The sequence below is a fragment of the Odontesthes bonariensis genome, chromosome 20, assembly GCF_027942865.1.
Source record: "Odontesthes bonariensis isolate fOdoBon6 chromosome 20, fOdoBon6.hap1, whole genome shotgun sequence".
Lineage (NCBI taxonomy): Eukaryota > Metazoa > Chordata > Actinopteri > Atheriniformes > Atherinopsidae > Odontesthes > Odontesthes bonariensis.
The window spans coordinates 18804184-18819405 of NC_134525.1; the positions used below are offsets into that span (position 1 = coordinate 18804184).

Here is a 15222-nt window from a genome sequence, read left to right on the forward strand (position 1 = left end):
CGTCTAAAAAATAGAAACTTTATTCTACTTTATTGTACTAAAGTGTTGTTATTTTGAAAGAAAAACATCTTGTTTCCGGACAAATACTGTAGCTTCATGCAGCTTTCCTCTTGACTCCTGCTTTCTTGGAGAAGTGCCACATAAGTTCAGCTCCGTTTTAGGAGTATTTATTTGTTATTTATTTATTTTTCATTTGTGCTTCGTGGAGAAGAGCAGCTCATGGTAAGCCTTTTTTCATTTAATACGATCACACATTAATATTGCACTTTATTTGTAGATAAATTAAATCCCTTTAAACATGTAAAGTTACATTTTAATAAAGGAAGAAAGCATAGGAATTGCAGTTACCTGTAATTTATTTCTTTGTCTAAATTAACATGTAAGATATCCACAACAGTATTGTTGCTGTCCGTTAATTCATCAAACATATTATAGATATCTTGAATGTTTTTTAATTGAAAAGACTTTACGTGTAAATCATGACTAGTATCAACTTGCAGTTAACTAAAATGAGAGTTTTTCCTGCTAGAACTTCAATTGCAGGGGTCCAGAAAGTTCACTATAGAAATAAAAATTGTAATTGTGTACATCTGAAGTTATTGACTGGCCAAAGTGACCTCCTTTGTCTCAGAAAGAATTTCATTACAGATATCTGCAAGCATACATCCAGGCAAGTTTGTAAATGTTAACATTCCCCCTGAAACCATTTCAAGAGTTCTGAAATATCTCAAACTCAGTTTTAACAGATACAACCAAAGTTGAAGTAATAGGAATGCTATTTTGAATATTCTAAAATACATTTCTGACGAGGAGGATGCAATTTAGAAATAGAGAAAGGTTGTCATGGAGATCTAAAATGCAGTAACAGATCACTTTTTTTTTGGTCTGGAACTTTTCAGGATCAACTCGAGACCAAGAAGGGCTATATATCTACCTATTAAATGTTGCAGCAGAGGCGCTCTGCAGACTGGTGAAATATAGCCTAAACAAGTAGTGACACCACCATCTAGTGGCGTTACCTGATGCGTACACCATTGCAAACATCTGGCTACATAAGAATACACGTTTTCTTTTCTTCTTTTTAAATGGATGATGGGTATTCAAATGTATTTTGAAAGGGAAACGGCTTTTATGTGTGATTCCAATGTAAATATAAGTCACTACACCATTTCCCGTTGAAATGCTCTCAGGGCCACAGGAGCTGTAGTTTGGCCTGTTTCGTCTGCAGGTTAAGATTTTATACATTTTACTTTCTGTCCTTTTCATGTTGAACTTTAGAATGTCTGTACCTTTCTACATGAGTCTAATGGTGTATGTCTGATTACTCAAGAGTACTTTACCTTTTAGCTTACCCACTTTAACCTTTATTTGGGTTTGTTTTTTGTTTAAAACGCAAAATAGAGCAGCATAAATCAAAATACAACATCAGAAATAAGATGCAGAGACAATTTCGCGGAGGAAACATTTCAGAAAGCTCAACTTTTCCCGAAACAGCAGCATTTCACAAGGCCCTATGCTCTTTTGTTTCAGAAAAAAAGGGACTTCATTTCCCACCATGCTACACTGCGAAGCGGTACCTATGGTAACAGCACAGGAAGTGGCGCGCAACTGTTGAAAAACTGTCACACGACTAACCGAGCAGCAGTTTTTGAGACCGGTTGACTTTTCCCCCTCGAAGTGGCAGCTACACAGCGCCAAAACGCTATTTTTGTCGCTCACAGTGGCTCCTAAGAGTGAAGCGTAAGTTTTATATCAAATTTAAACAGCCGCACAGCTAAGACTAAGCTAAACTGCGTATCCTGATGCTCAAAGTTGAAATGGGAGTGAGGGTCAACAGCTAGCGAAGTCGGTTATCCATGAAGTGTTGTGGGGAACTGTTTTACGTTTTTTATGCCAATCTTCGAGACTAATCCTAACGTACTGAATGTGAAACAGATGTCGTTTGTGAGAGCGGGGCGTCCACAACAACACACCAAAGGGAAAAGGCCTGTTCGGCCTAAGAAGACAACAGCTCCCAAAAGAGACTGGGTGGTGAGCATTGAACTGGTTTATCATGCACTGATGTTCTGGCTAGAAGCAATGGTGTGAGAAAGATAATCCACTTTTGTTTGCAATGAACCTTTGTCCTCCCTCCATGACCTAATATAATTTTTTTGTCATTTATATAGAAGAAATTGTGATAGGTTTAGAGTAGATAGTTGACTGCAATTCTCACATACTAAACTGCACAAACTACACATGTATTTGTAATAAAGTTATTAAAACTTTTGTTGTGCAATCTAACAACTGAGCATTTGGTTTCAGGGCACGGTCAATGACCTGTCTGTGCACAAGCCGACGCCTGCCGAGCTGGTAAGCTGTTTGTTCGTGCTTGTGGCTCGTTTAGTGCGACTTGCCTGCATTTGCATTTATCTACAAACCCCCCCCCCCCCCAAAAAAAGAATTTTTAAATTTAGGACCCATAAAGAAAATGCAAGCCCATGTGTCGGATTGTTCTCTGCTTCAGAGTCATCGGCATGAGATCCACAAGTCTCACAACAAAGCTGCGGCTCAGTGGGAGCTGAGAGAGAAAGCCCTGAAACGCCGTCTCAGACATGTTGGGAGCCCCGCGCCTATGGACCAGGCCAGCCTCAGCATCATCAGGGAGGTGTGTGAGATGATTTGTCGGTCCTTTTTTTTTTTTTTTTTTTGTAAATAAATATTTTATGCTGAGTTTGGTGCAGCTCTGTTGCATTCTGATGTGTTGCTGCAGGTTTTCTCCGATCAGCTGCTGCTGCAGGATGTGCTGGCCCGCTCCGACAGAGCCATGGCTGTGGTCAAAGACCTGTTTGGAGATGCTCCACGGAGACAGACTGGTAGTTAAAGAACTTTCTTTTTGCAGAGCCGTAATTGATCTTCTGTGGTTGCATAATTGGTGCTATGTGTATTTCCACAGGGTACCCCAGTGTGACCGTGGCTCCAAACGGTGACTTTGACTCAGAGCTGCCTGTTCTCCAGAAACCAGATCGTCCAACTCACCTTTCTCTGCTCAGCCAGTCTATGATGGATCAAGAGGTGCGGAATAGTGAGGCTTTATTTATAGTGCTGGTTGTGTGTATGGGGCATTGGGATATTTAAAAATAAGAATATACTATAATGTGTTTATTGTGTGTTGCACTCTGTGGAGATTTTCGGGCGGCATTAACACACTTTCTCTGCGAAATGATTTATTCCAGGCTCTTAATGAACTAGAGGTTTCAAAGTTAGACCAAAGAGAAGAGGATGATGATCCGTCATGCAGTTCAGAGAATCATGTAATCCGGAGGTATTAAGCCCCGCAAAACACACCACAACACTGAAAGAGTTGCTGTTGTCACTGCTTCTTTGATCATGTTTTTCGATACAGGGCAAATGTACGAAAAATGAAGACGATGTCTCGGGGCAGAGTTCAGCAACAGAAAGTTCATCATCTCAACTGTCACCAAGGAGACAAAGACAATGTTCCTGTGACCCCCTGCACATCAGGAAGAGGACCAGACCAAACAGGCAAGTTCAATACAGTGATTGCAACTATTTACAATAGACCATGTACTCTGTGTCAGATGTCAGAAGTTTGTGTGCTGACTCTTCTAATCTTGTGTCAGCCCTCAACGCCACTGTGGCTGTTCAGCGTGTTCGGTCCAAACAGAATCGGTCTGAGGAAGGTGATGAAGAAACGTCTGCCTTGGTTACTCAGGTCCTGAATCCTGAATTTCCACTCCGTCGGTCAGGTAATATCTGTGGGGTACGGATTTTCTCCACAATGAAATACTCGATGTGAGACTGGCACTATATCAGATGATCCATTTTTATGTTTCTCAGGAAGGATCGGCAGTCGCATGAACAGGACCAGGACGGGTGTTTCTCAGAGTTCAGAGCTGGACGGTTCATCTGTTGCCTCTCTCAGTGGGGACCAGTCCAGTCTGGGCCTGCTGCAGGCCATGTTGGGTCAGGTGGAAGAGGACTTGGACAGTCTGAGTCCTGACGCAGTACTGGGATCAGCACAGAGTCCGAAACAGCTCCGAACACAAGGTCTCACTGGGTTCTCAGTCGCCTTGGTGTCGACACTTGGACGTTTAGTTCACCTCCTTAAGCAGGTACTGTAGCAGATCCAAAACTGCTGTATTAAACAACCCTGTACAGATAATACACAGTTTGAAAATCCATCGTGCAAACAGAAGGAAGGGAAGCAATTAGTATTGCTGATTTTAAAAACTAAAAAAGCAAATTGGTTTGTCTCCAAAAAGGCAATTATTGGAGTCCTTCTCCATAGCCATTTTAGCTTTATACCCTGTTAAATTTGGAACCATATGCTGTTTTTTCAAAGATGTGGTCATTTTGATTCCTTGAAACAATTCAAAGGATTCTTTGACGTCAGAGACATATGTCACTCCCCCCCCCCCCATCAGCATCAAATGATCTTCAGGCCAAGCCTCACTAAAGTTCGAAGGCATTCGCCTGTCACAGCATTTTAAAATCACCCCTTCCTGATGTAGAAAAAGAAAACTGGTGCCAACCAAGTAAAACCGATTTATTTTAACATGCTCTGATCAAATAGTTATGGGCCCTGTGCGACAGTAGCTGGATTTATTTAGTTACAGTATCAAGATCATAGCAGGAAAGGCTTTTTAAATCTGTCTTTTTGTGCTGAATTCAATTCTGTAGTTTGTTTTTTTTTGTTTGTTTTCTCAGCTCAGTGTAGTTTTGATCCATTCCATCTGTTTAAGTTAAGTCCTCCTCTACCTGCTTTGAGTTAGAGGGAAGCTGAAGCTCAGAAAGAGGCTGAGGAAAGAAGAAGACTGCAGGAGGAGTTAAAAGAGCACCGGGGGCTTATTGATGCTCTCACTGCTGAAACAATGACTCTCAGAGAAGAGGCTGCTGCCCTGCAGGTGAAAATGAGATTAGATTCTTATGTAGATTCCAGCTGTGCTGGTGACTCTCTCATAGCGAGTCATATTTTTTGTCTGTTGGTGCTGTTCAGGAAGGATTCCAGCAGCGCACAGCTGAGTTGGAGCAGAAGTTGGACACAGTGGTGTTGGTGATGGGCGGACTTGAACTCCTGGGAGAACACATGAACCCACTACAAGATTCTGACGCTAGAGCTGCAGGTCCTTATTGTGAACATCTTTACACATGCTTACCATCTGGGGATTTGTTGTAAATCATGACTGAATTATTTCTTTTTTTTTGGTTTGCAGTGTGTTACACTGCTCCGGTCGCTGAGAAAGCCCCCAAGCACACACGAGTTTGTGCTTCTTCTGCCGTCCTGCTCTCCCCACCTCGTCAGAGAGACAACTTGCAGCTAAGTCCCGGTAACCCTCTCATTCTTTTCTGGTTCTAAATTACCCCTCATCTTGGTCCTCTGTCATTTATATGTAAGGCCTAAATATGTGCTCCCCCTTCCGCAGGGACTCATCATGTGCCATTGCAGCGTCAGCTTCATTCTTTAGATAATCGGCACTCCTATGAGGATGTCTACGCTCACGTCTCTGCCTCGAGTCTCAACAGTCTACCACTCAGCAGACATCCCTCCAGCTCCTCGCTATCCCTAACCTCAGACTCTCTCCGCTCGCAGTTGTCTCCAGATGCAATGCTGGTTGAGATCACCCAGCTGAGCAGGCAGAACGATCTAATCAAAGCCCAGCTCAGCCAGGCCAAGTGCCTCGAGTCCGGGGTCGGAGAGACGTCTAACGACAATGAGACGCGGAGGAGGTCGAGCCCCATCAGCACAGGGAGAGTCACACCTCAGAGCGTCGGGGAGAGGAGGACGTCTGGGTCCAGAAGCGCAGGCCGAGCGAACCAGCACATCCGGGGCCTGGAAGATGAGCCATTGACTCAAGAGGTGACATCCATATCGGAAGCTCGGAAAACTTCAGAAACCCACACACAGGTTGGCTAATCTCCAATAACCTTCAGCTCTCTGAGACCATCAGTCGAACTTTCACACAATGGCCTGGTTGTGAGCAGGAGAGAAAGGAACAAGATGTTGTACCTGTAGCTTTTATCTTGCATTCAGTCATCAAAGTTACATGTTACTGTTTGAAATCAGTGCTTCATAATGAAAAAAAGAGGATGTCCCACTCTGGTAAATTCATCTGATTCACTTCCGTTTGGTGTTAACAGCAGGACAGGGCATTCAAACTGACCAGAATAACAACTGGTCCAGAGCCACATTGTGACGATATAGTCAGTTTATTTTTAGTCAGTTTATCCACATTTAGAAAATAATTGTCCGGTTTCTCATTCAGGCTTCGTCCAACAGCCTCGGTATAAACAATGTTGAACAGCGCCTCCTGGAGCTCAACAGGCAAAGTGCAGCAGCTCGGGGTCGACTCATTGAGCTTATTGAGCAACAGAAGCAAAGTGTTGCAGTCAAAGTCTCTCCCACCGTCTCCCCCATCCCTCCCTCTGCCTTCAGCCCACATACAGCAGGTGAAACTTGCATGATTACCGTGTGTCTGATCACACATGACTAAAAATCTGGTATTGGTATTATTATTATTTTATTTTCAGCTGGAGGAGGAAGCCCAGAGGTGTCAATGCTGCTGCCAGAGCGGGAGCTCCCGTCACATAATGATGGAGTGAGACGGTGGGTGTTTTTTTTTTATTTTTCGTTTTTTTTTTCATGAGATGGTACTACAGTGATGCTGTATTTTCATATCTAGCTCACAGGGTCAGGTTGTGGAGGGAAAGTTGGCCGTTACATTTTTTTCATAATCTGATGTTCAGCATTAAATTCGATTACATTCGTTTTGTGTTACAGATCTGCTGGTTCTCTTACATCTTCACCCAGTTTTAGTTTTGAAACCAGGAATGGAACATTACAGGTACACACACACACATGAACTGTAGTTATAACTTTTCTTGGATTTTAACCAGCTTGGATGTAAACTCTCTCTCTTTGTCCACAACAGATGGAGAAGCAAAGAGGAAGAGACGGGTGGTTTGCTTTGTCTAATCACGTGAGATGACGAGAGGAGGCAGAACAAAACAAACCCGTGGACACTGAAATGAATCTATTTTTAGTCTGTTGTCTACTGTATGTCTTTTTTTAAACTAAATAAAATGCTTTGAATTTTTTTAATTTGAATGAACTCTTGGTTCTTTGTCTTTGACTCCGAGTATTGCTGATAAGTTTAACATTTAATCAAAGCCTATGACAATGCGCATCAGATGTCAATTACAGTGTAACTTGTCACAGCTGTGCAACTTAAAGCAATTTTCAGCCATAACATTAAAACCACTGACAGGTTGCCATGGATATTAAAACACGCTATTCAGAGATGGACAAAGCAAGAGTGGAATCCAACATTTGTCTTTTGGGGCCTTTATTTAGGCCAGACCTGATACTCCTCAAGGCTTGGCCGAGAGGAGCGGCTAGAGAAATTTCGAGAGTAATAGGTTTATACTTTCCTGAGATATAGCTTTTGTTGTCATGGTTTCAGACGACTTGTAAAAAGGCAAGACTGCTGGAGCCGTGGTTCCTGATACAGTTACAGAAATTTAGGAAACAATCATACTGACCTTTTTCAAATTATTAGCACAGCCTGTACGTCTGTCTTCTCGTTTCTCAGGCTGTGGCTTGGTTTAGTCACCCCACATCTACTTATTATGTTTGATATAATTTATGTTTCTGTTTAATTTGTGCAATACAGAAAATCCATGAGGAAAAAGAGTCACAAGTGAGTAGGAGAGAGAAGAGCTTCAAAAGCTCCACTGTGGCCTCCAATAAACGATAGTCACTTTTAGTCTTTTTAAGATCATCTTTAAATATCAAAAATATATTTACATGCATTACTTACAACTAATCATTAATTGCCTGAAGTTATAGGGCTATTTTGTGTTAACACACTACAGTAAATATTGTTTCTATTCACTTTAAGACAAGTTTGATAATCTTTTAAAAAAAAAAAAAAAAAATCAACATTGGCCTTGTCTTTTCATGGTAAAAAACCTATTTACTTATTATTTAACATTAATTAACAGACAATACTCTTGACACAATTCAGCTGATTACAGAATATGACCGTGTACAAATGGAAACATCAAAATACACTGAACACCATTCATATGACTTGGAACATGATATAGACCCGGACAATAATTTTCTTCTCGAGGTTAATGAAAATTGTTCTTACTACACTAACGAACAGTTTAATCATAACATTACCAACGAGGGCAACATATCAATAATTCATTTCAACAGCAGAAGCCTAAATAAAAACTTTGAGGACATAAAGGATTATTTGCATACATTTTCGCAACCTTTCAACATCATTGCAATATCTGAAACCTGGATGAATAGTGGGGACGTGGAGGACTTTGAAATGGATGGTTATGAACTTGTATATGTAAACAGGAAAAACAAGGCTGGTAGAGGAGTAGCAATCTATGTGGACAATGGCCTGAAATTTAAAGTCTTAGATGATATGACAACTGTGGTTGACAATTTACATGAATGTTTGACTATTGAAGTTTGTATGGAAAGAGGTAGAAATATTATCATAAGTTATATATATAGAGCACCAGGAATAAGTATTGATGTGTTTACAGAATATGTTGAAAGCATGCTTGTAAGCAAGAGTAATAAGACTATTTTAATTTGCGGGGATTTTAATATTGATTTGTTAAATCCTAACAAAGTTAAAGCTATAGATGATTTCATTGATACAATGTACAGCATGAGCCTATTCCCAAAGATTACTAGGCCCAGCCGAGTTACAACACACTCAGCTACTCTAATTGATAATATTTTTACTAATGATATGGAAAATCAAACTGTGAGTGGGCTATTGATAAGTGACATTACAGACCATCTGCCAGTTTTTCTGACATACAAGAAGAACATTTTAAATAGACCAAAACAATATAGAAGAATGCGATCTGAGAAATCCATTAATTTATTTAAAGAGGATTTGTTAAAACAGACCTGGGAAGTAGTATATGAAAATGATGATGTTAACAGTGCTTATGAAATCTTCATTAAGATATTTGGTAATCTATATGATAAATATTGTCCAGTTAAAGAATGGAAAAGTGTAAGAAAGCATGAAAACAATGATCCTTGGATTACAAAGGGAATTGTAAATGCGTGTAAAAAGAAAAACAGTCTTTACAAAGAATTTCTTAGAGTAAGAACAAAAGAAGCAGAAAATAAATATAAGAAATATAAGAATAAAATTAACTCATATTATAAGGGCAAATAAAAAGGACTACTACAAGAAAGTACTCAATGAGAATAAAAACAATGTGAAAGGAATATGGAATACGCTAAATAATATCTTAAGAAAAGGAAGTTCATCAAGAAATTATCCCCAGCACTTTATTTATGATGGCAAGGAGAATTACAATACACAAGATTTTGTCAATGGTTTTAATGACTTTTTTGTTAATGTGGGCCCTGATCTTGCAAGAGAAATCCCAGATCCAGGGGAAAGGGGGAAAAATATGGAAGGACTACTGAAGAGTAATCCTAATTAAATGTTTATAAGTGATGTACAAGAAAGTGAAATATTGGATATAGTTAACAACTGCAAGAGGAAGTTATCCACTGATTTCAATGATATTGATATGACATTGGTGAAAAAGGTTATTTCAGCCATATCTAAACCACTAACCTACATCTGTAACTTATCATTTCAGACAGGTGTTTTTCCAGATGAAATGAAAATCGCTAAAGTTATACCTTTGTTTAAGACTGGGAGCAAACAATACTTCACAAATTACAGGCCTGTTTCTTTATTGCCACAATTCTCAAAAATACTAGAAAAGGTTTTTAATAAAAGGCTGGATGCATTCCTCGACAAATATCAGTTACTTTCTGAAAGTCAAAATGGGTTTCGATCAAACAGATCAACAACAATGGCACTGACAGAAACAATTGAAGAAATCACTAAATCTATCGACAATAAGCAATTTGCTATAGGAATATTCAATGATTTAAAAAAAAGCATTTGATACAATAAATCACCAATTACTAACCAGTAAATTGGAAAAGTATGGTCTCAGGGGAGTGGTTCTAAATTGGGTTAAAAGCTACTTAGATAGGAGGCGTCAATTTGTCAAACTGGGGGAGTGTTGTTCATCGTACTTAGATATTGTGTGTGGGGTCCCACAAGGTTCGGTGTTGGGGCCGAAATTGTTTATTTTGTACATTAATGATATATGCAAAGTGTCTAAGTTATTGAAATTGGTTCTTTTTGCTGATGATACAAACATTTTTAGTTCAGGAGATAATTTAAAGAAGTTACAGGGTGATGTTATGACTGAAATGAGTAAATTGAAAGTTTGGTTTGATTATAATAAATTATCCTTAAACTTAGCAAAGACAAAATTTATGTTGTTTGGAAACTCTAAACGGGAAACAGAGGCATGTATTTCAATTGAAGGGGTGAACATTGAGAGAGTTTTTGAAATAAAATTTCTTGGAGTCATAATTGATGATAAAATAAGTTGGAAACCACATATCAAATACCTACAAAGCAAGATATCAAGGAGTATTTCAGTAATAAATAAAGCCAAAATGTTTTTAGATTTTGATTCACTCTATATTCTGTACTGTTCTTTAGTTCTGCCTTATTTAATGTACTGTGTGGAAGTATGGGGCAATAATTACAAAAGTTCATTGAATTCTATAGTTGTTCTTCAAAAAAGAGCAACTCATGTTGTTCATAAGGTAAGATATGTGGACCATACTCATTCACTTTTTTTGCAGTGAAAGATCTTAAAATTTGTTGATATGGTAAAATATCAAACAATGCAATTTATGTATAAGGCAAAAAATAATAAGCTACCTGGTAACATTCAACAATTGTTTAGTCTGGAAGATGTACATTATAATTTAAGAAGGACATTTAATTTCAAAAGAACCAGGAATAGAACGACAATGAGAGGTTTCAGTTTATCAATATGTGGAGTAAGGATGTGGAATGCTCTGAAGGTGGAGTTAAAAAGATGTCAAAGTATGTATCAATTCAAGAAAATGTATAAACAGATCGTTTTTCAGAGATACATGAGTGAAAACATGCTGTGATTTTATTTTTGTTTTTCTCTCTATCTCTCTTTCTTTTTGTATTATTTGGATATGCATGTATAACATGTATGGTATAGTTTTGATTTTACATGGAGGTGCGTACAAGTAATATGTGTTATATTTCGAATGTGTAGGGGTGGGATTCAATAAGCTATGTTTCGTCCCACTCCTTTTCAGGTGTGTTAAGTGGGATTTTGCTTATATGATTTTGTTTTGTTGACTTGGAGGTTGTTGATCTCCCTTGAACATCTGAAAAAAAAAAAAAAAAAAAAAAAATTTGAAATTTACTAAAGCAAAACATCAGTCTCTACAGGTGAACTATCGGGTTGACTGATCTGTTGCCTGATTAGGCAGCTTGTACTTGTGTGTTAAAAGACAAAGTTGTGGCTGAACTGCATTCACAACCTCTCGTTAAGCCATTTAGGTTCTTTTGATGTTTCCTTTTTCTGGTTTTGTCTCATTTTTCGAACTGTTTACTTGTTTACCTGAAAAATGTAAGAATTGGATTTTTTAAACTGGACACATGTGATCAAAGGCTATGGGTAGGTTAAGTGGAAAATTAATTAGATATGGAATGTAAAAAACAATTTGGGGATAGATAGACAAAGTTTGCCATGGTTCCCTAAAGATTGATCATACAAATGATTGTGAGATATGTAATTTAAGAAAAAAAAGACTTGTATATAAATAGTTTTAGATGTCACAAAGGGTTTGTCCAAGGGTCCGATCAAAGTCTAAACCTCAACCTGAATGTCGCACTGTGAAAGAACAAAAACTTCAATGAACTGATGCAAGGTAAAGAAGAATTGTTTTTCCCATAACAGTGTGAGAGACTGAAATACGATCATACAAAAATTCATTTTTAATGCTAAATATGGTTCTATGACATGCTGTTGTACATCTGAGGTTTGTTTGATCAAACTTAAGACCCAGCAAGACTGGAAGACATTTTTCATTATGTTTCAATATGTAAAATCTCTGAGTTTAAAAAAGGATGTCCGTGAGAGTAAAGGGGTTATTATAGCTGACAGTAATGTAGAGAAACAGCTTCCATCATCTAGTCAAACTTAAACAAGATGACTCTAAACCAACCTCCTCTGAAGGAAAATGAGGGACATAATCATATTATTCTGTTATGATGTGGTACGGTTTGTTCCAACATTAAATTCAATTTCCTCCTTTACAAATCCCCTTGTTGTAGATTCATACACCACCAAACATAACTTTGTCAAGAGTTAGTTATTTCAGAGACCAACACAAAGTTTTAGCAAAATGTCCTCAAATGAAAACAAATGTGGGAAACGCAGCGCATCGGCAGCAGAGCAGAAACTACTTTTAATATAATTTGGTCGCTGAAAGGTTTTTGCCTCCCACAGAGATTTATCGTGTCTTTTTCTTTGAATAACAGTTTGTCGACAGCGTCATCTGTCTGTAGCTGTATTTCACGACCACAAAGACTCTTTAATTGCCAGCGAAGCAGCTTGTGCAGTAGATGTACAAGCCTTTCATTACACTAGTAAAATACACATTCTCTGTAGATGAACTCACACTGACAACAAAATATAACCTCAGAAGAAATCATAAGAAAATAGAGTGGAAAACAGTTTAATTTTGTGTAATGTGCATGTGATTACAGTAATTGTTTTCCACTAAACTTTCTATTTTGCTTAAACAAAGCTTGTTCGAGATGTCCTACAGAAGTCACCATTATTTGAAATCAACTTTAACATCAGTAAGGTAGATGTGAACGTGAACGCTTGAGACTGGCTGACTGAGTAAATACCTTATCTTGTCTGGTGGCTGTTTTCCTTTTAATGTCCCTGTCGACAAGTTTTTTAATAACTAATTTAGTTATCTAATAGCTCATTTAAACAGACTTGTTGACCTGTTGTGGCAGAGGAGCACAGGTGTTTCTCATAACTTTAACAGGGAAGGTACACATGAAGACACGACAGTGGGACAGTGATTTTACATCTGTGCTTTCATTCCTGCGGCACGCTGAAATGTATTTGGAAAAGTGCACTTGGGGCAGTAAATTGTTTGTGTGATAGGGTTAGAGGTCGATCTTTAGTGCGTCGGCCACGCTGTCAGTTAAAGAACAGAGAAAGGGAGACGCAGACAAAAGAAAACAGGCGGCTTCAGATTTTTTTCAGGTAAACGTTTGAACACATTTTATTTGTTTAAACGTGTCCCACAGCACACAGTCTTTCCTGTTTGTAACAAGCACATGCTGATTAACTGAAATCTGTCGTTGCTTCGTGGGACGTCCCGTTCTTAATAACACATACTTTTCCTGCTTGTTAAAAAGTTGTGATGATGGTCTTTTTGGAAGGGTAACTGGTAACAGCATTTGTCTGGGAGTAAAGCGGAGAAGTGAAAATTTAGTTTTTATAATATTTATATTTATACAGCATGATCATCTTATTAGTTACAGCGATCGTTATCTAGAGTGATGGTTTAAAGGTTTACCTATTGCATCTTTATCCTTTTTCCCCCCCAAAGATCTCCGTTTTTTGTACAAAAATTGTTGCTTTGTGTTGCATTATACTGGTTCATCATGAACAGGCTCTCTCTGACTTCATCCAATCAGTGGTTGCCGAACTGAGTTGATGCTGCGAAATCAAAAATAAGTATCATAAGAAATATAAGAAATCAATAAGTGGTCTCACGCTGACTTGTTCCCACTTAATGTTTGCCCTTAGTTTTAGAGTTTGAGGGGGACACTGGTAGGAGAAAAAAAAAGAGCACTTGTTTTCTAGATAGTCACTATAGCTGTGTGGGTGACTGCAAAGACCAGCAGGGAATCAAAAGGAGTAAATATGGCAGATAATACCAGAATGGAGGCATAAAGGCGCCCAGGACAGCATCCGTAAACGAGGGGGGCAGAGGTCACAGTGGAGACGCAGGGGGAGGCAGGCGGAGCTTATTGTGCCAGGCCTGGCGAAGTGAAGGACTGGGTGAATGGGGATTAACCCCGGCCCAGTACCCCTCAATACCGCCTCCTCCACCATAGGGTCTGTGGAAAGTTCCGATGTGACCACCACATTTATGTGGGTCTCTCTGCAGCCACAACTCAGCTCCTTCACTCCTCTCACTTACGTTTTTTACAAACGCAAGTTTTAGAGCAGGGAGAGAGCTCAGCTGATATCAGTTAGAGGTGTTTGAGAACAGAAGTGAGTTCACTGAGGCTGGAACCTGCTCAACTCACAACACACACACACACACACACACACACACACACACACAACCCTGAAGGGGGTATCAGATGTATGAAGGGGGGTTGTTTTCTTTACTCATTTAAATGTGCCCCCACTTCACCTCAGGGAAGGAGGCTGAAGTCACTCAGAAAAACACACACACTGAAGCTTGTGCACACACTCAAAGTGTTGTCTTTGATATAGAAACCAAAGACACGAAGGTCCTGTTTGATGGAAGTCTAGATTCTAGAGAGACCTAAAGAAAGAGAAAGGCCGGGAACTGTTTATTTTATTTCTACTCTTTTTTCAGTGTTTAAGCTCTAAATTTACCCTTAGCTGCAGAGACAGATTTTTTTTAGAAAGATATTATTTTGTATTTTGAGCACCCTTACTTGAGTTTATTAAATAGAATGAACACTGAATTGATTCAATATAACCTACAACAATGAAATAGCCTCTGTCGTTTCCACATTTCTCTTTGTTACTTCAGATCATTTCTCCAACTTCAGCTTCCTCTAAAAGTTGCAGTGTAGGGCTCAATCCACCAGAGGGCAGTATTAATGTGCTGCTGCAGCTCCAACGTTTGTCTTCAAAGTTTGTGTTGAAATAGTTTTGCCTTACTTTGCCTTTTTTTTTCAAAACGTCTCAGAAAGTTTTCAAATGAAACTAGATCATTAGCAAAAACACGAAAGCGTAACATGAACTGGAACTGTGCTGAAAAAAGGCATTTATGATGCGCTTGTTGTGTCATGTACTATGTTACACTAAATGTTAAAAGAGGTAAGAAGAAAACTAAAAAACACAAGTTAGATGGGAAAATCACAGCTTTATTATTCCTTGTTTGTTTTCGTGCGTAGAAGCATTTTTTCATTTCAAGTCATTTTTGCATGACTGCCGCTGTTTTCTTACAAAAAAACCATTTGATTTTGACATCAATTTTAGTACATACATGGTGTGACACGTGTATATTCGCAT

At 38.8% G+C, this 15222-nt stretch overlaps 1 protein-coding gene across 2 annotated transcripts; it reads left to right on the forward strand.

The window, feature by feature from the left end:
- The first annotated feature begins 1575 nt into the window (after window positions 1-1575).
- spice1 (spindle and centriole associated protein 1) lies at window positions 1576-7102 on the forward strand. Of its 2 annotated transcripts, none has more exons than XM_075452776.1 (18): window positions 1576-1740; window positions 1936-2031; window positions 2305-2352; window positions 2507-2647; window positions 2753-2855; window positions 2936-3054; window positions 3216-3304; window positions 3386-3525; window positions 3624-3749; window positions 3841-4115; window positions 4776-4907; window positions 5000-5126; window positions 5217-5330; window positions 5427-5860; window positions 6267-6450; window positions 6532-6607; window positions 6782-6845; window positions 6933-7102. In XM_075452776.1, the coding sequence occupies exons 2-18, from the start codon at window positions 1936-1938 to the stop codon at window positions 6987-6989; spliced, it is 2325 nt and encodes a 774-aa protein (XP_075308891.1). In that variant the 5' UTR covers window positions 1576-1740; the 3' UTR covers window positions 6990-7102. The 2 variants fall into 2 exon arrangements, with proteins under 2 accessions (XP_075308891.1, XP_075308890.1); XM_075452775.1 differs by having other exon boundaries at window positions 1577-1740; window positions 5427-5908.
- Window positions 7103-15222: the final 8120 nt, after the last annotated feature.